The sequence below is a fragment of the Eupeodes corollae genome, chromosome 2, assembly GCF_945859685.1.
Source record: "Eupeodes corollae chromosome 2, idEupCoro1.1, whole genome shotgun sequence".
Lineage (NCBI taxonomy): Eukaryota > Metazoa > Arthropoda > Insecta > Diptera > Syrphidae > Eupeodes > Eupeodes corollae.
This window is the reverse complement of record NC_079148.1, coordinates 30,763,333-30,786,155: the sequence shown is the minus strand read 5'-3', so window position 1 is coordinate 30,786,155 and position 22,823 is coordinate 30,763,333. Positions and strand designations below refer to the sequence as shown.

The 22,823-nt window shown below is 29.6% G+C and overlaps 1 protein-coding gene across 2 annotated transcripts in view; it reads right to left on the bottom strand.

Annotated features, from left to right (window-relative positions):
- Positions 1 to 206: 206 nt before the first annotated feature.
- LOC129944483 (b(0,+)-type amino acid transporter 1) overlaps positions 207 to 22,823 on the bottom strand; it is a 53,051-nt gene continuing 30,434 nt past the window's right edge. The window contains exons 1-8 of one of the 2 annotated variants that reach the window (XM_056053936.1): positions 16,824 to 17,798; positions 16,435 to 16,653; positions 10,421 to 10,522; positions 2,359 to 2,601; positions 1,669 to 2,167; positions 921 to 1,017; positions 536 to 854; positions 207 to 333 (exon numbers count right to left, since the gene is read on the bottom strand). In XM_056053936.1, coding sequence (XP_055909911.1) covers positions 263 to 333; positions 536 to 854; positions 921 to 1,017; positions 1,669 to 2,167; positions 2,359 to 2,601; positions 10,421 to 10,522; positions 16,435 to 16,653; positions 16,824 to 16,896 — 1,623 coding nt within the window. In that variant the 5' untranslated portion in view covers positions 16,897 to 17,798 and the 3' untranslated portion in view covers positions 207 to 262. Of the gene's footprint in view, positions 334 to 535; positions 855 to 920; positions 1,018 to 1,668; positions 2,168 to 2,358; positions 2,602 to 10,420; positions 10,523 to 16,434; positions 16,654 to 16,823; positions 17,799 to 22,823 lie in introns of those variants that run through there. The other variant, XM_056053937.1, reaches the window with a different exon arrangement.

Sequence of the window (22,823 nt, the reverse complement as noted above, 5' to 3'; positions counted from 1 at the left end):
AGTAAACTTTCTTTTTTTTTTGCATTTTTTTGTTTATTTTTATTAAATTAGGTACCTAAAAATATATATGTATCATATACATATATCTTTTATAACAATATCAAATGTACACAATTTGAACATGGTTATCTTTAAGCACATTTCTAAGCTAAGATCTGTTTGTTTTTGTTTGTTGTAATTCAAGTTGAGAATCTATTTTTTATGTAAAAGTAAAATATAAGATTGCAAAGATTACTTTTTATTTAAATATTTAGTTGAATGTTTATTCGAACATGGCCATTGATGATGTTGGCACAACTTCCAGAAGCAATTGGAAAAACAAAGTTACTTTTCCTGAAATTAAAGTGAAAAGAAAGTACGTTATTAAGTTTTTTTTAATAAAGTGTTATTAGTTATAATAATAAAATAATACACTTATAAAAAAAGTATCAGCGTTTAAATCATAACTAACTGATATATTTTTATTTTTTTAAATGTATACGAGACTACGAGTCTTTAAAAACAACTTAAAACTAAATATTGGCTTGATACTTACGCATAAATCTTGGTGTCATTCCTAGCTTAACAAACGGCACATAAAAAATCAATCCAGCAAAAATGAATCCCAAAGCATACAAATACTCAATTTGTGGCTTATCAATTATAGGTGCAACTACAAGATACGCCGAAACAACCAAAACCAAAACTGGAATGATAAGTGGCACTTTATATGGCCGCGGATAGTTTGGTTTTGTGTATCGCATCACAATTAACGCCAGCATAGCACCACCATAAAATATCCACGCAGTAAAACTGAAGAAATCAATTAACGAATCAATTGTCCCATACAGAACCATAGCAGATGCAATTAAAGACTAAACAATAAAAAAATAAAATTAAATATAGTTTTTTACTTAATATTGTTTTATTTCAAAACTCACATGAAATATGAGGCCAGGTGCTGGTGTCAAACGGCGAACATGCACGTAGGAGAGAATATCAAGTAGATGTCCCTCTCGACTTGCAGCAAAGCACAGTCTAAAATGTAGAATATTTTATTTAGTTCAAGTTTTGTAAACAAAAAAATTAAACTGTTTGCAAATCATTTGAATATTTTAGAAAGAAACGTTCAACTTTTTAGACCATTTATTTTTAATCTGTTCTTGACGTATATGACGTTTATGACGTATTTGACGTATTAAACGCATTTGAAGTATTAAACGCATTTGACGTATTAAACGCATTTGACGTATTCGGCGTATTTGACTCATTTGATGTGTTCGATGTATTTGACGTATTTAAGGTATTCGACGTATATAGGAATCTAAGAAAGTTTGCCTAAAGCTTAACTGAAAAACAGAAATGGATGAATGAAGCCCCTTTGGCATATTGAGTATTTTTAAGTTCTACAGGGATCAGTGTTTGATCCAATCTTTTTATTTACATTTCCGCCGGAAATAACGTAACGTCAACACGCAGTGAAATGGGGAAATAATTTTAAGACTTACGTCTAAAAAATGGTGAAATAGAGAAAACGAAGGGTAAAATCTTGAGTAAGTGACCATAGTAATTAAGCTAGTTACACATTTAAGCTAATATTTTCAATTTTCTATAAATATTTAATTGATTTAGCAAACACGTACCTTAACGTAAGTTTGTTTTTATTTTATAGGATTTTGGGGTACATACCGTCCAGCTGCAAATAGAGTACCATTAGCACTACCAAATGTACTTATGGTGACACTAAGTGGCATCAGCCATGCCATTACGCCAAGTATTCGATTACCAAACGTCACTGCAACTGCTTCAGATTCAATCATTTCGGTGGGTGACATAGCAGCGAGATATGAGATATTTATCAAAGCATAAGCCAATGTTACCAATGGTATGCCAATTATAATTGACCTTGGTAGGTTTTTGCTTGGATTTTTAATTTCTTCAGTGACATAATTTAAATTATTCCAACCGTCATAGGCCCACAGACCGGTGTAAAAAGCCGTTGCAATGGCCCCAAATGTCGGTGGTGGTCCTGTAAATGCGTTCTGTAGATGCTGAGTATTTCCCTGAAATAGCTTATACGCTCCGCCACAAATCACAATCAGTACGGCAACCAATTTGGCAGCTGTAAAAATATTCTGTACAGCCATGCCCAAGTTTACACTATAACAATTGACGAACAGAATCATCACTGTTGAGGAGGAGGAGGAGGACATAAATTATAAGTTTTTTGTTTGTGTACAGTTTTTTGTTTTTTTGTTTTTTTTTTAGATTTTTTATTTCATTTTTTGTATTTTGGTTTTTTGACTTTTTTGATATTTATTCGTTTCCTGCTAGACAATGGCTAATGATTAAATGGTAAATGAAAATAAGACTACATACCAATTGCAAATAATGCAACCATCTTAACAACCGACGTTGGTGGATCACATTCACTCACGAAGGCTTCCACTGCATACTGTGCAAATGAAAGACATATTATGGCCATTTGGGATGGCTTTAACACCAAAGTCGATACCCATGAAAATAAAAATGCCGGAGCTGGCCCGAATGCGTCCATAAAATAGGCCCATTCAGCCCCCGATGAAGTGTTCATTGTGCCTAATTCAGCATACGCCAGAGCGCCTGAAATAAAAATTAAAAAAAAAATAAAAATTATTAAAATTTTAAAACTTTGTTTGATTTTATTTATTTTGCAACATTAAAAGAAAATTGAAGAGAAACATTTTCTTAAGGATTGAAGGGTTACTTAAGTAGGCTTAAATCCCTAAAATATGCGACCTTAGTGCACAAGAATTTGTCTGGACTAGTTGAGTTGATAAATCATGAACTTATAACCCAGTTCATGATTTTTCAAAAGACTTTTAACTTATCCAAGTAAGTCAAAAGTTCATTATGAACTTTTTTTATGAAAAATATTTCTTCTGCAAGTAGAAGTGTTGTTGAAAATATGCGTTTCTTGAGAACTTTTCGCGTCGCATGATTTCACGTCTTATGAACTTCAATTAGCACCAAAATCATGTGAAGCAGCCATTTGATTGATTGTTTTTCACACTTAATGAAAAGTTTGTATAATGAAATACAATTTTCAGCAACAATAGCCGCGTTTATGTATCGCTGTGAGTGTTTTATTTAGCTTTGGTTTCGAAGCCGAAAATTGAATGTCTCTTAATATAATTACGAGCTCAATTGGACTAGTGAAATCTTCATTGAGACTCAAAATATTCCTAAAATTATTTTACAAATAATATTAATGAATTTAATTACCAATGTGATATAACTAAACAGCCAATGATTTAAATTATTCAAAGACTAAACGAAGTTTTTATATTGAAAACGTTCGGTATTTATTTTGTTTTGTGAAGACATCATACCAAATGTTCAGAACTATGATGGCTTTTTTGGCGAAAATAAATCAAGGGGCAGAGATCACCAAGCTTTCACCTGTTACTATTCACACCATTCTTCATGATAGCGCCTCCAAAAAAAAGTGAAAATCGCATGTTGTAGATAGCTTTTGGAGGTGTGTAGTGAGAACGCGGACGGTGTTATGGATGGAATTGTTACTGGGGACGAAACATGGGTTCACCACTTAATCCTTCGTACGTATCACCCTTCAAAACCCATTTGTTTATATTGTTGTATTTGTAATGTCAAATAGATGTGACTTAAATAATTCCTGAATTTTTATGGGAAATTTCATAATTTATAGGAGAAATGTCACGAATACTTAAATGAGTTGATGAGTCTAATTTCCGGTTTAGCTTGTAGGCAAACCAAGATGGCTTCCGAGAATTTATTTCTTTATAGAGTGTTTTTGACTATGACCCTGAAAGCAAACAAAAGTCCATGCAGTGGTATAAAAAAGGAACAGAACCCTCGAAGAAGTTCGAAGTCACTGGCCACATTTTTTTGGGTCTAAAAGGGAATATTGCTTTTTGTGTACAAAAAAAAATTAAAATTATCAACAACACATCTAGGCTTTCACTTTGCATAATTTGCGGAAGAAAAAACGGGGTAAACTCGCAACGGGTGTGTTGCTTCTTCACTCTGTGTTGTTGAAAAAATCCAACACCCAACCTATAGTCCAGGCCAGTTTTCTGTGTCTGGATTTGAAAAAGTATATTCGTTGTCAAAGACTTTCTGATGATGAAGAACTGAAGTCGGCAATGAATGGGTATTTTGCAGAGAAAGAGGAAACTTATTTTTTAAGTGTTTAAAAAAGCTTATCTCAAAATGAAACAAATGTATTGATGTTAGGGGACATTATATTAAAAAATAAAACCAATTTAAATTGAAGTTGCATTTTCCTTCATATCAATACCGAATATATTGAACGCCCCTGGTACATTTGGGTCACCAAATTTTATTGCATAGATTTTTCTTAAAATTTGTACATTGTCAAAAAGAAACCTGTTGCACCAAAAAACTTGGCACTGCTTTAAACAAATACATTTTCTAAAATATTTGTTTACATGAAAAAGTCTTTTTCTTAAAAGACTCTCAGTAGAAAATAACTCGGGAAATTGTCTACGGTACGTTAAGGATGCAAGTAAAGGATTCGAAAGTAAAAAAGGCATTTGACAATAGCAGCAGGTTCCATCACCATATTTATTGCTTCAGTGGGTTTTTAGGAACAAAGTATATAGTTTTTGAAAATTATACTTAATTGAAAATGATTTCTTTATCCCTTTCATTTTTATCACATCATTTATTAGAACTTTAAGACCTTCTACTTTCATTAAATTGTGTCTTACATAGACAATATATGTACTCATATACACATACATATGTACTTTTGAATATTCATACACGTGTACTTAAACACTTTATAATTAAAATGGATGTAACTATCTGAGTACAATCATGAAAATTAATATTAAATGAATATGTGATGCATATTATATTTTTAAGAATTTAATTCGTAAAAGCATTTATTTTGTATTTTTCTTATTAAAGTGAAATTAAGAAGACATTTTTATTCATCTTGAAATTAAAAATGCGCAATAAGAAAAACTTAAACAATTGAAAGACGAATCAACATGTAGTAAATTGATGTAAATATAATTCATTTTTGTATATGTATGTTTGTAGGATATTTACATCATGCGACTAATTAAATGAAACACTATAAAAATGTCTGCTTTATTGTTGTAGATAGTGAAATATTTATATTAGAACTTTTTCTTTTTTCTTTTCTTTCAAAACACAAATTAATGATAATTGAAACGCAAATCTTTTATAGTTACTCGCAGATCCTAAACTTGAATGTCTTGCTTAACCTTCATCAACATTTTTGGAACACAAATTGTTCGTAACATGAATGAGAATGAATTCGTATATAAGTAAATATGTAGACATATTTTTGGATGGGACATTTATTGGATTTAATGTTATTATACACAATTCAGTGAGAAAGTTGGAGCCTTTCCATTTTTTTTTTTCAGAATCCTTATGATATCGTTGAACTTTGGCTTCATTAATATATATCACTGCAGTATATAGTTGGGAGAAAACGTATGAAAGCAAAAGTCTTAAAATAAAGAATTTTTTATGAAAGGAGTTCACGAAAAGTTATAAATTAAGTTTTCAATAGGGACACTCAAGACATGTAGAAACATTTATCATAAAAAGGGGTTTCGAACAGAAGGTTTAATTTTGAATACTCCAATATTTTGGCAGTTGTCACTTTTGAATGTGTCATCTTTGAGTTTAAATTCTACGTAAAAATGTTGATAAAATTTGATAAATCGGTTAGCTAGGAGATCTGGGTGGAACTCACAATATAAATTTTATGATAACTTTTCATCCTTACCCGACTGTCGGTTTGTCTAAAACTTTAACAAAACATTAATATTAAAATGTTGTCTGAGATAAATAATTTGAGGTCCATATCTTTCTTTATTCTCCTAATACTTGAAACGACAACCATTTCTTATCAGTTTTTTTCTTTTTGGAAATAAAGTTGTCAATTGAATTTTTCTAAAAAAAATAACTCAAAGGTCGCATCCATATTTTGCGTATGATAAAATAAGTTGGGGTTCAATATCTGTTTTTGTTCCGGAGATTTTCAGTCAAAAACCAATTTTAGTATTAGTAGAATTTAGATTGGATTTTTCTACGCCATCTTATACCAACAAAATTCAGCACAGACCCAAATTATTTTAAAGTCAATATCAAACATAAGTTCTTACCAATTTTTTGAAGTATATTTTGCAGATTTTATTTTGTATGAAAAAATTGTTGTATTTTTATAAAAATGTTACTGAATGTTGAAAAGAACTTTTTTATAAGACAAAGTTAGTATAAAATCAATATCTTAAATGTTTTCTAGTATATTTAAGTTGAAAATCAATTTTTAACAAATATTAGAAATGTTGTTTTTGGGATTTAATGTGTTGTAAAAAAAAACTGTAAATTCTGATTCTTCTCAAAATTTTATCAGATATCAAAAACGATGTTCTTCGTTGCATAAATTATTTTGGAGGTACACTCATATTTTGTTTTTAAAATATTAGAAGTGACATATATTTTTTATCACGTCACATTGTAAAATATACAATACCACATACTCAATTTTTTGAGAGTTCTTTCTGCATCATTCTGTGTTATTATCTGTATAAGAAAATTTATTTGAAGTCGATATCTCTACTGGTTCTTCAGATATGAACTTACGTACATACACATACATTCCCCTTTAGATTCTTAACCTCAAAATCAAGAAATGTCAAAATTTTCAATTCGACAAATCGAACCGATTGCAATAACTAGAATGGTTCTTTATTAGTCTATTAAAGTTTCTGTTTAAAAATACTTTCTGCTAGATATAAAATTTATTTGGGTTTAAAAATTTGATAAAAGCCGTTGTTATCGAATTAGACATTTTTACGAATCCCCAAAACTGTATCACGAAATCCGTTCGTAGTGGAAAGTCTCATACAATTTTGCATTACGAACGGATTTAATGATACAATTTTTCGGGACTCGTAAAAATTTCCGATTACGATGGAATTCATAATAGGGCTGATAATCTTAAAACCTATAACTTATCCTTTTTTCAATCTCAAATAAAATCATCTCCAAACAACCTAGCTTCCCACATTTTATTTCAAAATGTTAAGGCTACTATAACTCCTTGAGGGCGTCTTGAATTGTAAACAAAAACATAACAATGCATATGAGTCAAACAAACAAAATGTCGAAACCTTCGCTTTGCAACAAAAAAAAAACGAACCTGAGACATTTAAAAATGTTTGTGTCTAGAAGATTGGCGCCAATTTGTATCGTCTACTATAATGAAACACAACATAGTGTTGTATAAAATAATTTAAAAGTATTTAACAGACACGCCGCATATACCCTCAACGTTCAAATATTTTACTTATTTAATGCACATGATCTGGTTGCACTTGGCAATTTTCCACATTGAAATAAATAATGATTTATAAGAAAAAAATAAATAAATCTCAAGCCAACAGGTTTCATGTGTGGTGTGGGTCTTCTGTTTTCATGTAAGATAAGGATTTTTTGAATTAATGGCAAAATGTCAGTATACGAGTATATGCAAGTGTATTAAACTTTCATTGCCATTGAATTTTGATATTTCTTCTATTTTATGGTTTAATCATATGAAGGCAATCCTTTATTTATGAAACTCCATGGTTTGATATATAAAATCCTATTGAAGACAGAGTACAATTTTATTTTTGATGAACTTTTTCCCGAAAACCATACTTAATTGTAAAAAAAAAACCAAAAACTTTGACTTTGAAAAACTTCAAATAAGCACAACAATCAGTACAGAAACGTTACGCGATCCTTTCAAAATACTTTGGAATTCAGAGTCTTTGGCACCTTTAATTCACTATAGCATAGTCAAACGCTATATTAGATACTGACATACATCGTGAGGAGTTGCGCAAAAGGCTTATGAAAAATAAAGATCGGAAGGCTGCAGGTCCAGACGGAATCTATTCAATATGGAACAGATAAGTTAATTGAACTTTGTTTAATACCATCTTGATTATACCAGAGGTTATTTAACATTCCTTTTTTGGTGTTTTTGGTCCTCCAAAGTATTGCTAATAACTTTACTGAACAGAAAAAAGTAGCTATACGTCCTTTTTGTCGAGATTTTAAAGCTGCTTTCGACATAGTTGACAATAACTCTAATGTTCGAATAACAATAAAAATTTGTAAAAGGACTTGAAAATTTTTAAAGTGGAAATGTTTCAGCTGTTTGGAATAGAACAAGTATATTTAGTGGTTCTTGACACAAATGGGAGTTTAAGAAGGATAATCTCTTGGTATGAATCTCTTTGCCTTATTTTTAAATGACCTAATCGAATTCTTACATAGTGCAGTCTAAGTTTTATGAACACTTTTTGAAGAAGATAGAAATTTCCGCTTTCCGGACTGTATAGAAAAAGCTTCATTTTCAGGACGTCCAGCAACCATAATTTGTGTGATCTGAATTATTTTAGAAATGAGAATGAATTGGAACTTCAGGTATTTTTAAAATGAGAGGACAGCATTTCAGAGCTCATCCCAAGGATTTGCTAATATATTGCAAATTGAAATAAGGAACGGCATCTTGAAGAGCAATTTTAAAACTGAAGAAGCAGTGCTAGGATTATTGAACTATCAACGTAAAGATCCACTGGTGATCTCATGGTTTATCTCACCGAACAGTGGAACAAATCTTTACACCTTTTTTTAGAGAGTAAGATTATTGCACTTGATATTTCAAAGGCATTTGATAGAGTTTGGTACCAAGGTCTCTTATCGAATATGCATGCATTTGGTATTGATGAATCAATTCTTCATTGGGTTAGAAATTACCTTTCGGACCGTTCAATTCAAGTAGTAATGGATGGGTTCAAATCTGATATCCACAAAATAAACACTGGTGTGCCCCAGGGCTCCGTTTTGTCTCCGACGCTCTTCCTTATTTATAAATGATCTTTTGTCTGAAAATTCTAAACCACGCTGATGACAGTACCCTCAGCTTCTCATATTCGTTTTTAGATCCTCATCCTTGTTCTTCAGATGTGGACTACCAACGGCAACGGCTCATTAAATTCTGATCTTGAGAGCATTGTCCAATCGGGGAATCGAAAACCGTGTAGAATTTAATGCTTCGAAAACTCAATGCAGTCTACTGTTACAAAAGCATAACCTTCCCCAATGCCACTAGACATGAGTGATACTTGTTTCGGGGAGACCAAACAGCTTTCAGTTAGGTATGTGCATTACAAACCACTTGTTGTGGAGTGATCACATATTTGAAATCGCAAAAAATGCTTCTAAGTGTTTAGGTTTTCTCCGAAGATGCAAGAAGTTGTTTACTTCTTCCTATCTGGCTATAATCTATAAAGCCTATATTCGTCGGAAACTCGAGTAAAATTCCCATATCTGGGTTGGTGCTTCTATAACCTACTTGAGCCTTCTAGACAGAATTCAAAAAAGAGCTCTAAAAATGATAGATGACCGTTGTTTAACTGAAACATTTGTATCTCTTAAGCACCGTCGTAAGGTTTCATGCCTGTCATTATTTTATCGCTACTTTCATAAACAATGCTCTAATGAAATAGCCAGTTGCATTCCTCTCCTCAAACAACTGAACCGTAATATCCGTTCTTCTAGGAATGCTCATCAGTATCCTCTTGAGCTCAATTTCGGACGTACTGTAAAGTACAGAGTTTCTTTCTTTAGTCACAACACACGAATGTGGAATGCTTTACCAGACTCAATGTTTCCCACTCATTACAATTTGCAGGCATTTAAAACCAATTTGGACCGGTATCTCCTTTCTAATCTTATCCTCTCTTCCTAAGCACAGTGATTAATCATGATAAGGGTATTTATATCCCCTTGAGTAAATATAAAAAAAAGGCCAGAAAACTCTTTGAATATTAATATATAATATTGACATACGTAATTATTCATTGTGTAAACGGTCGCTTCGGTGATGAATATTTTATGCTATTTCACTTTTTTGGCCTAACACATGATTGTCAAAAATATCCAGATACAAAATTTCACCGCAATAAATATACATTTAGAAAATCTCAATCTTTACAACCCCTATCGGTAACTTCCTCAATTGTAGGCTTCGCAAAATTAATACATAGAATGGTATTACAAGAAAACATAAAGTTCACCACATCATAAGATCTAATATTACTTTAATTTTGCATTGCAATTGTGCGTATCTGTTAAATGCGCTAATTCAAAACCTTTAACATTTCTCTACCCCCTAATACATATAACATCTATCAATGTATCTCGTTGATGCAAAGTAATTTAATCAAGTATTTGAATAGAACGCATTCAATTTAAATATTCTAGCAAATTTATTACCTACTCGTATATAGAAATTCATCGTAACCAATAAGAATAATAATTAATTTACAATTTTCTTTAATTGAACAATAACACTTACCCAACAATGAGAGCAAACCACAGGCCAGCCATATTATAAAGCTTACACCAACAGAACCAGTACGAACCAGTAAACCTGAAGGTGACACGAAGATTCCAGACCCTGTGATGACAAATTAAAATTATTTTATAAATATTTTATTGATAAAACAGTATTATTTAAAAAATGTATGCTTTAATAAAAGTTGAAAATCCAATAATAACACAAAATAAATTATTTGTAACGTAAAGATTAAGATTAGTAAAGTAAAAATAAACTACTTTGAAACTTCACTAATTTATATTTTTTAGCCTTCTTGTAATAAAATTAATAAACTAATTATCTAAGACCAATTTTGTGGTCTCCTCAATTAAAAAAAAAACTTTGACTTGATCTCTAAAATAATTGAGTGAATAAGTTACTTAAGACACGTCTTCAAATAATAATAAGAACGAGAAAAAGCGCTGGCGATAAAACGGAGCCTTGAGGTAGGTCATCGTTTATTTTGTGAACCTCGGAGTGTAAGAGACTTTTTATTTTTAAATAAAAACTAGAACTTTTGGATTTAAAAATACGTTCTAAAAAACGTTCAGTAAAGTGTAGTATTTCAATTTCACAATCTGGAATGTACCATTAAAAATATTACACCTAGGTGCATAACTTTTATATATAACTGAGTTTCAGAAAGGCATGATTTAAACATTGAAAAAAGAAGATGTTGGCCCAGATGGGCTTTGATTTTCTTATGTCAAAAAAAATCTAGGGACGAGCTAGATGGAGAAGTTTTTTGGGTGAGGCTCTAGTACACATAGGACTCTAGCGTCATCTTAAGTAAATAAGTATGTAAATCTTGATATCTTTAAGTTTTCATTAAAATTGTGGAAAACTTTCTATAGCGATAATTGTATTCTTAATGATAGGCTTCAAGCCCCCACGTTCCGATCTTTCTTTAAAAGAACAAATACGTATCGCACCATTGCCAAATTTCAGTACTTGATTTTGTTTTTTTTTATTTTTTTAGGCAACAGAAATGACGCAAATTGTTGATTCATTAAATCTATGACAACCATCTAATAAATTCCATACAATTTCGTGAAGGAATCCTAGAGTCATTCAAAGAAACCTGGGCGTGTTCCAACATTCAACAATTATCATATTTTATTAATTTTTTATCTGTCTGCCCACGAATCTTATTAAAATAATTTTCTTAGTGACATTTCCTTTAAAATACTCTTGAAGGATTTACGTATTTCCGAATAAGATATGATCTGAGCACTATCTTTACGTTGCCACTATGTTTGACCAATAATGTTTGAAAATACGTTAACAATTTTTTTTTTAATATTTTTTTCTAAAATTTAGAAAAGTTTTGTCTCGATTTTTAAGTGACTCGTATACCAACCCCTTTTTTTTGTAAACTAAAATTCTTGTCTTTTTTCTTCTTGATTTCGAGCCAAGAAAATGAAATAAAAATGTGATTTCATTTTACAAACAAAGGGAAATAAAGATATGTTATGTATGTCTATATGTTCTTCTATCTACATTCATTTTATTTATAAATCCTACAAGTTGCGAAAGTCGGAGCCGGCTTATTCGACAAAATATTGTGTGTGATGGTTTGCTTTGCGTGCAAAGACAGGTGTTTTAATTTCTCATTATTATGAATGACAGTTTTGTTTTTTTGCATAATTTATTATGTTGCTAATTATTGTTACACCAGTATTTACAATATTGTTATTTTTGTTGTTATATCAAAAAAATATAATGAAGGTGTGCAACTGTCAAGGATATGGTTAGTTATTTTGTATGTCTTGTCTTATGATGGGTTTTCCTTTGGAAAAGTTGCACAAGAAAAGCAACTTGTTGATTTTGAGATTTAAATGAAAAGAATTAATTTTGTGTAAATATTGATTGGGGTTCTGAAAAATGTGAGTAAAGGATTTTTACTCAAGGGTTTATTCCTTAACACAAACGCATTTATTACGGGTTATTAATTTTGCGGTTTCAAAAGTATAGGGCTGGAATTCAGCATCTGTCAAACAAATTTGTTAAAACATACAATGAAAATGGTGATTCTGCCATAGCCACATATCGTGCTTTAAGAGGAGATTATGGTTTACATAATGGTCCGATTATGGTTTACATAATGGTCTGTCACCGTCAATTCGGAGCGTTATGGTCACATAACAACCGATTTTTTTTGCCTGTTATTGAAGGATACAGCTTGGAGAATATGTGGTTTCAACAAGACGATGCCACATGCCACAAAGCTCAATTGAATATGGCTTTATTTTAAGAGACATTTCCTGAGCGCGTAATTTCTCGTCGTGGCGATATCAACTTACCACCAATATCATGCAATTTGACGCTGATGGTCTTTATTTAGGAGGCTACGCAAAAGATCGTATTTATGCTGATAAACCTTTAGCTTTTGAGAACTTAAGAACTAACATTCGTCAAGATATGGCTGAGATACCGCCCTAATATGTGTCACCAACTGGTCGAAAATTATCTCAAAAGAATCGATGCTTGCAACAATTCGCGTGGTGGTCTTTTTTATGATATAGTGTTTTACACATAGTGTCAACAATCCGTCATTCCGTGAACGTATTTATAAATGTAATTATTGATGAAATTCTTTTTTACGACAATATTGACAAATTCAGATCGTATTTAAAATTGCCGCCGTATAATCAAAGGGCGTATTTTCCTTGTAGAAGATTTTGTATGTTTTCTTTTCATTATTGCGTATTTAATATAGATGCATAATACACCCATGTTATAAATCAAAGCTTAAATTATGCGCTTTGTTTTGTTCTTGTTGATTTTAACAAACTAAGAAAAACGTTCCCGAATTCTATAAGATATTTAATACTAAACAATATTTCTAATAAAGTATAGAATTCTGTGCGCTGCCCTGTCAAAGTTTTTTAAAATACATATTTTAAAACAGTATAAGCCAAAAGTCTTCATTATAGCTTGCAAATTTTTATTTGTCATAAAACCAATTTTGAAATTTGCAACTTTGGTGATTTTGAGCCATTTGTGTTTTAATAACGTTTACTTTTGAAACCGCAAAATGAATAACCCTGTTTAAGAGCTAAAAAGATTAACAAAATTAAACATCTTTTTTAACTACTTTTGGTGATTTTTTTCTTAAATAGGAGATATTTCTTATGAAAATAGTTTGTTATCTAAAACAAAATGATCCAATATTTTAATCGTCAAAGTTGAAGATAGTTGAAAACCAAGAGAAATAAGACTTTAAAAACTTGGCCTTATTGCACTCTAAAAAATTAACATAAGGCAAATTGCATTTTAAAAAAGTGAAATAAGACCACATTTTTTTAACAACCAAAACCAAATTATTTTTTCAGTCAGGTAGGTAACCCCCCCCCCCCCCTCCTTGGGCACGCTATAGGATTTGGGGTAGGTGCGTTGTTGAGTGTATGCAAAATTTATTTGTATACTGTTGAAAGTGTAATAAAAACAATTTGGCTTTATTTCATTCTGTTTAAGTGAAATAAGATCAAATGTTTGAATTTGGCTGTAATGAACTTTACAACATTTAAATAGTATAATTCTAGAAATATTGTCTTATTTCACTTGGCTTTACTTCACTGCACCATAAATGAGTATTTTGTATTTATTTTAAAATTCAAGTCGCCAATAAGTTTTGAAAATGTTTTAAATCCTTTTTTTAAAGTAAATCTGAAAAAACGTACTAATCTTACAGGCTTGATAACATGAAAACGGTTAGGCTTTTCATTTAAACGTTTTTTGTATAGAACTTAATTTCGTACAAAAATAAACATATTAAATTTGATAATTTCGAAGTTCTGACCAGAAATTCTGATAGGAAAAATTAAATAGAAAATAGAAAAGCGTCTCAAAAAATGTTTTTGGACTAAAAATTTTGAGACAATTCTCTTCCAGCTATCTTAAAATAATGGTTTACGACTGTAGCCTATTACATATTTTTGAACAACATGTATTTATTTTGAATTTGTTTTAATTTAAATCTAAAAAATATATTTAAATTGTTAAATTATGAGTCTTGTGTTCTTTTTTATACGTGAAAATACGAGATTTTGAATTGATATCAAAATTATTTTAAAGGATACCTAATTCTCTGTCGGAATTAGTATTTACATTTCCTGTACGCTAGTTAATTTCTTTTTAAATAAAATTCTTTGGATGAAATCACCAAATCCTGTGGAAAAAGAATTCCAAATTTTAAAGGATACAGAAACATAGTAAGACACTTCCTTTTGAGAAATTCAATGCAGACTTTTGCTTTTATTCATTTGATCATGGATTTATCTCATTCAGTTTGAATTTATTATATTTTGATTTAGTTAATTTAATTTTACTTTTAATTTTCTTTTATTATCAAGTTATTTCATTTGATTTAACTTTATTTCATTTTCTTTTATTTTTTTTTTTGTTTTTTTTTTTAATGAATAATAATTTATTTTGATAAATAAATTCAAAATGTTTATTTAAATTAAATTAAATGTTTGAAAATATATTGGATCTACATTTTTTATAATTGTGTAACCAAATGAATTTTTTGAAAGTCTGGAACGTCCTAAAATTCAAATTTAAAATAAAACAAAATCTTGTAGCCCACATAAAATCTTTTATTTTTATTTTATTAGAGTTTATTGTTTATCTTTTTATTAAATTATTTTTTTTGGCTAATTTGTTTTATATTTCTTTATTCAATATTTTTTATTTTTTCAAAATTTTTGTTTTCCTTATTTTATTTCGTATTTATTTATCGTTTTTGTTATACGTAACTAAATTTTGTTCTTTGCTTTTATTTATTATTTCTTTATTGTTATTATTTATTTAATGTTTTTTTTTTGTTAATTTATTTGTATTGTGATTGAGAAATAGGGACATTTTTGTTTGAGGTTAGAACATTTAACATAAGATTTAAGTAAACTACAATGAATTCGATTCGATTCGTTTTAAAATAAAAAAGACACGAAAGAGTCTAAAAAAAACTTGGAAGTGGGAATAAGTGAATTTGTGTACAAACAAATAATGTAGTTCTGTTTTCTAAGAACATATTGATTTTTTTCGGAAATAATTCCTTTTGAAGTTCTTATTATTTTATTTATAGACTATTACCTTCAAAGAATAAAGTATTTGTTTTTTAGTAAAATAATTTAACTTGAAATTCTTTATTTCTTTTCAAGTTACATTCTAAATTAATTATTTTGTCACGTGTTGTGAAAAAATGTAGCTCCCATTATGTAAAAAATGGCGTAGGTGTATTTGTTTGAAGGCGTAATTTTTTTTGTTTAGGATTTTTTTTTGTGGAATTTGAATTGCTCAATTATATTTAAAAATATACCAATATTATTTGTCACATGACTTAAAATTTTTAGAAAAAGAACGTGGTGGAAACACACATCATTTAAACTACATAAATGGTTTCCATTAGCTTTTTACCTAAGTGCTTTTTCCATATGACAAGCTGTCAACTATCTATCAAATCATTTTTTTTTTCACCGTACGAAGTTCGAATACTTTCAATATTTTTTGCATCACATGCCGGTATAACTTTTTAGATTTTTGAAACGAATCTACATTTTGTTTGTTTCACTTTTGGAAGATCTTAAATAAACAAACAAAAAATACATATAAATAAGCTTTTAACAAAGACAAGTTGCATTGAGATGTTAAAAGTGGTAGCTAATGGAGGCCAATTGAAAATATCTCAATCACTTCAATGGTCACATATTTTTATGAGAGCAAGGATCTTGTTATTTTAAATACAATTAGTGGTTCAAAAACAACTTCGATATATTTTCTGCCGTGAAGTTTTTATTTATAAATAAATTTATCAAACAAAATTCAAAATTTACTGTTCTCATCATGACCTATACTTATATTTTCTATTTTAAACATACTTACTCACTGGATTAAAACTTCATTCTCAATTTTAAATAGATAACCTACCTACACCTTTGATTTTATATATGTTTTCATTATTTTTATATAAAAATAAAATTATTACTCACCTATCATTGTTCCGACAATTAAAGCCACCCCACTGAGGAGTCCCACCCGTCTCTGGAGGTGAATAGCGTCGTTCGGCGCTGTGCCCTTCCCCTCCAACGACTTCCGCATCCCCCCGGTCCCTGATGAGTCGGTCTCTGTCGCTTCGGGCCCTTCTGTCCCAAAATACCCATTGATCCCCGTTGACCCGTTTGCCGCGGCTTTAATTGGCACATTATTTCCTTAAAAAAAAAAACACAAACAAAATTCATTAGTTTTACAATTTTATATTTTTTTTTTTACATTCACGCACATTTTTCGAATTTTTATATAGTTTTTTTTTTAATCAATTTAATTGTAATTCACTTGTGAGAAAATGTTTGTATACATCTTTAAATTTAAATAAATTCACCTTGATTATTATCTGAATTAAATTTGCATGTGTTTTTTTGCAGGCAAAAAAGTTGGGAGATTTTATCGCGCATGGCATGGACGAATGTATTTTTTCACGAATGTTTATCCGCGATTACAGTCAAAGACGTAAAGAATTCCACAAGCCTTGTGACTTGTTTTTATCTTAAAAACGAATAGAGTTTCGAATCAACAAATTTTTATATTCGCCGCTCGCAGGTATTTTTCAAAAGAATCGCGCAACCGTAATATAGTTTGGTTGATGAAATACTGTTCAGATTTTTCGCACTTTATTTTTGTTTGATTTGTTCTTCTTTTGTTTTTGATGATGAAATTCACTCGAAATTTAACGATTGTATTTTCGTTTTCAAGAATTGTTCTGTTTTATTTTTATTTATTTGTTAAAGTTCTAAATGTTTAATGTATTGGTTGAGTGAGACAAATGAAATAAACTTTCTCTTGATGTGTGTCTAGCTACGTGACACAAAAATGGCGCCCGAGAAAAGAATATAAATAAAAACTAAGGACTATATAATGTCTTAAAAATAGCACAACTTTAAGATCTGGCATACACACATCTCACATCAGATTTTAAATACAACAAAAAGTTATGAACGAAGCGCCTTTTCATAAAAAATTCACTTGGTACTAAAAAAATTTCAAAATTTTTAAGTCCATTCTGTTTTGTTTTTCTAAGACTTTTAAGAACAATATTCTTTTACGTGATTCTTCACTACTTGTCGATCTTTAACTGATCATCATATTGTCCAACTAAGGCTTTTATTTTGTATCTTAGGGATCGATGGTTTTTGCAAAGTGATCGAATTGTTTAAATAAATGTTCGATAAATTAACTCAATTGGTATTTTAAATTGACCAAATTAATAAGTTGGAAAATAGTTTCTTTTTTCTTAATGGACAACGTGTCGATGATTGTCACACTTTGGTATATCGGCACGATACGATTACGAGTTGAGTATTCTAAATTAACTGAATGAAATAAATTCTTTTCATAGATACTTAAATGATAGATACTTTACGTACAGAGTTTTCGTTTTTATATTTTTATTTTTCTTTTTCTGTTTTGAGTGTGTGAAGGCATTTACAAGAATTAAGCTGTTGATATTTCAAAAAGTTCTCTCACTCATTGTCGATATTTGTATTCACTCGCAGAAGTAATTTTTTTCGAGTCGGTTTTTGAGTTTTCGAAAATGTATTTTTGTAACCATGTCGACATAATAAAATACAATTTTTTTGAGAATGGGTGTTGCGAGGGGAAGTATATTGTCTTTGGTCTCAGGAGTATTTTTTTTCTTTTTCATTTTTTCTTATTAATCTTCTTTTTATTTTGCATCCATCAGCAGAAAATACACATACCTACATACTTACATTAAACGAAACCATCTGATGGTGTACGTGCCAATCTCTTATAACCCTAAATGAAATTATTGCCAAATGAGTTGTTCGGTTCATATTAATTTGGATGGTGTATACATAGATTTTTCGATGGTTGATTATTGTCATTAATTGATATATTGAATGGAATTTGATTACAAAGACAGAATTGGTTTTTTGACACGTGTAACCTGAAGGAATCTGAGTTTGTTGCAAAAAATGAGCACACACAAGGAATTTTTGAAATTTAATATATATGTATATATTTAAAACGTTGAAATTGAATAAAAAGCTGGCCTTAATTATTTATTTTGACAAAACATTTTCGAAGGAGTTCAAATTCGAAGATACAAAGTTCTTTTTAATTAAAACTACGAAATTTGTTTTTTTTTTTTAATTAAAGCCTTCACAAACTAAAAAGATCAATATTTGTTAATTTACAAGCACTCAATGTCCCTTTATATGTTTATATTTAAACACAGTGCGAGTATTAGGAAAATAGGGAAAGATTCAAGAGGATATATTGATGCACATTGGTCTTAAAGTTCTGAACATCAAAATGGGAGGGAAAAACAGAATTGGCTAAATCATTCCACATTCTCGATGTGTGATTTAAGAAAGAATCTCTATACTTGACAGTACGCTTAAAATTGAGCTCAAGGGTAAACTGATTAGCATCAGTGCAAGTATTACGGCTGAATCGTTTAAGGGGTGAAATGCAACTGGCTAATTGAACAGAACATTATTTGTAAAAATATCGATAAAACAACGAAAGGCATGAAACAATGCGGTGATTTTAATGTTTCCATTATAGTTCTATCGCCTATCATTTTTAAGCCCTTTTTTGTATTATATCCAAAAAATTTAAACCTGTTTTAAGGGCACCTGCCCAGATATGCGAATTATATTCAAGCTTTGGACGGATGAAGGCTTTGTAAATTACAGCCAGATCAGAAGGGGTGAGAAATTTCTTGCATCTTCGGAGAAATCCTAAGCACGTGGCAGCATTTTTGGCAATATCAAATACATGATCATTCCATAAAAGGTGATCTGTGATACACATACCGAGTACTAACAGTTGATTAGTTTCTTAGATGAAAATGCTACTCATAGATAGTGGCATCAGGAGTGTGTTACGCTTTACCGACAGAAGACAGCATTGAGTTTTAAAGCATTAAATTCTACACGGTTTCTGACTCTCCATTGAACAATGCTTTCATCATCAGAATTCAATGAGCTTATCATACGCTGCTGTTTAAATTCCACATCCGAAGGACAAGGATGTGAATCTAGGAACGAATATGAAAAGCTGAGGGTACTGTCGTCGGCGAAACAGTTGAAGGGATTAGAAGTGACAGACAAAAGATCGTTTATGAATATAAGGAAGAGAGTCGGAGACAAAACGGAGCCCTGGGTTACACCAGCATTTATTTTATGAATTTCAGACTTGAAACCATCCAATAAATCTTGTATTGAACGGTTAGAAATATAAAATGTTCATCAGTACCAAAAGCACGCATTTTCGATAAGAGAATTTGGTGCCAAACTTTATTTTTTTTATTGGATTTTCATAAAAGATTTAATAAATGCTAACAAAAATATTTCAATGAAATAAAATCATTTTGAAGTCTCCATTTGTTTTAATAATATTTGGGTATTGTAATTAGTTTTTAATGACTGGTACTTTTTTTTCAAAACCTTACCAGGTCACCATTTTTCTTTCTCTCTATAAGGATATAATTATTTTATTTAAAGATTTATAGATTCTTTTATTAATCTCATTGTCGAAAAATTACAAAACGAATCTAAAATTATGAAAATTTAAAAGAAGTATTTTTTAAAAGCCAACTATAGTGAATTAAAAATGTATATGAATAAGAAATGATGTAGGATCACGGCAGATAAAACCTTTTAAGATTTAAAAATAATTCTACAAAAAATCGTGCTTTCAAAAAATAAATTTGTATTAACTTAATTTTTCAAAATGTTGTAATATTTTTTTTTAATCTTAGTATATAGCTATTTAGAACTTATTAATATATGTTTAACAATTCAAATTCGTAAGAAAATGATGAAGCATTTTCAAGATATCGAATGTTTCATATTAAAAAAAAATCAAAAATAAAAGCAATTACATTGTTTATCAATGAGAAAGCTTGTGCGGAAATCAATCAAAACTATAAAAATCGATTCATTAGTTCTTGAATGTTTAGAGAAAATTTGAAAAAATCTATCGGTTCGTTTTGTGTCAATCGACTTAAATCTTTGGGCTGTAGGCAACAGGACAGAAAGACCATAGGAATTAGGACACCCACTTTTTCGACTTCTCTATCATCGTAATATAATGTTTGATTAAAATCTTGAGATCAAAAGTTTTAACAAAGACAAAACAATGTTGGAGTATCAAAACCAATTTTCGAGTTTTTAAGTTTTAGATGTTGGTACGTTTGATACCACGTTATAAGGCTCGAAATATGTGATCGTAGAGTAGAGTTCAAGTCATTATACAAATTTAGGTGAACTTTTATATTTCGACAGCATTTGTTTTCAACGTATGTTTTTAAATGAGACACATTTTTTTAATCCCTTTTTATTTATATGCATGTTTTCAGTTTTTGTATACGAGTATATGGCAATTCAACATCAATTTTAGTACGGCTACTTTTAAGAACAAAACCTTAAAATTATCTTGGCAAGTCTTTCCAACAAGATGAAGATAAGAAAATGCAAATCCTATTTCAACCTTTCTTAGCATTAAATTATTCTTATAGTTCTCTGCGCGTCAATGTAATCTTAAATTGTAAGACTAAGTAAAAAGACAGTTTTATTTTTGTTTGCTGAATCGACTTAGTAGTTTAATAATACGGAAATAGAATTATGCCATCTGTTGCACGCGAAGGCCTACACATATTAAGATTTCAATCTTTCAATGAACCCCTTTCCTTCAGTTGTTAATTCAGTCAGCTTTTATTTGCAAAATGGAAAACATTTAATTATTCCTGGTATTTTTTGAACATATCCGTTGTGCGATTTATTATGTTAAAATTATTTCTAGCCTGAATTTTGATATATTTTTTTTTTAAATACGTAAAAACTCAAAATTATCAATTGTTTAAAAATTAAAATTTCTCACTGTTCCATATATGAAACCCCGAAAAAATCGGACTTAATCCTTACGTTTTTTTAAATTTAAATTTAATCAGTTATTACAATTATTTTATTTCGTTGCCATTATTAGATAATTTGTTGTCACTATTCAAAAAATCTAATTGGTGACTTTTTCATAACAATTATAACCTATTTTAAATATCTGTTTTTTAGTTTGTTTATTTTATTTTTAAAGTATAATAATTACTTGGCAACATTGCAAATATTTTGAAAGTTTTTATTTTTATTTCATTAAAAATTAAATGGAAAATTCACTCAAGTTTCATTATTGTCGTTTTTTTTGTTTGCTTGCTTAACGCCGCCGCTGCTGGCCACCCGGTGTCTTGTTCACTATATAATATTTTGATTCAAATGTGATATGATTTTGACTATACGTAAAAAATTAAAATCACGCGCATTCAGAAGTCCAAAGAAGAATCAACCAAAAACAAAAAAAAATACGTACGTCAGAGAAAACAGACATTTTAGTGGTTAACAACAAATTGGCATAGATAAATTATATATTTTTAAACTCAAAAACCATTATAGAACACAAAACAATACCAATCTACCTGAGAGAATGAGATTTTGAAAAGAATTTTTATGAATTTAAGGTGATGGTTTTTTTTTGAAATAAACATTTTCACTTTAGAAAAATAAGCAAAACTTTATATGAAGATAGACATTGTTTCGAAATTTGATTTTTCTTCTTCTTTGTTTTTACTGGAAAATGCTCGTAGGATAGTTTGTTTTTTTGTTTATTTTATTTTTGATTAATTTTGGGATTGGTTTGACATAAAAAATAAAACAATTTTTGAAGAGAAGCAATATTTACAGGAAAGATCTGTCACAGTATATTTTCACTTTAATCATTCTTCTTCACAATTGTTTTTCCTTCTACTGCGTATACTATATAGAAAAATAAGCGATTTTTTACAATATTTTTTTAACAATAATTTTTACAATTGTTCATAAACGAATTGCTGTAGCTTCGAAGTTTCAAAACTAAAAACTATTTTTGTAAAATTTTCACAAAATCAACTATTGAATGTGGCTTGTTTCATTTTTGCATATTTTGATTAAACATTTTATTTACTTTTTTTAATTCAAAAGTTTTAATTTTCAAAATATGACGAAATGTCACATTTTTTAGTCTATTTTACTTGTTAAAAATAACAAAAAGATAGACAAAATTGTAAATATTAATAAACAAAATGACATACCAAAAACTATTAAAAATTTTAAACTATTGTATTTTTTCAGGAATCTACTTAAACCTGTGAAGTATGAATTAGTCGGAGCATGTGCCTAAAAGTTTTTCAATTTTTCCAAATCGCTTCGAACACAAAACTTCTCTACTACGAAATATGCGAATAAATCTTAAATTTCAAGACTTTTAGTATCAATGTCTAAAGATATCGCAATGTTTTATATGAAATGACTTTCAACAATCAATTCCA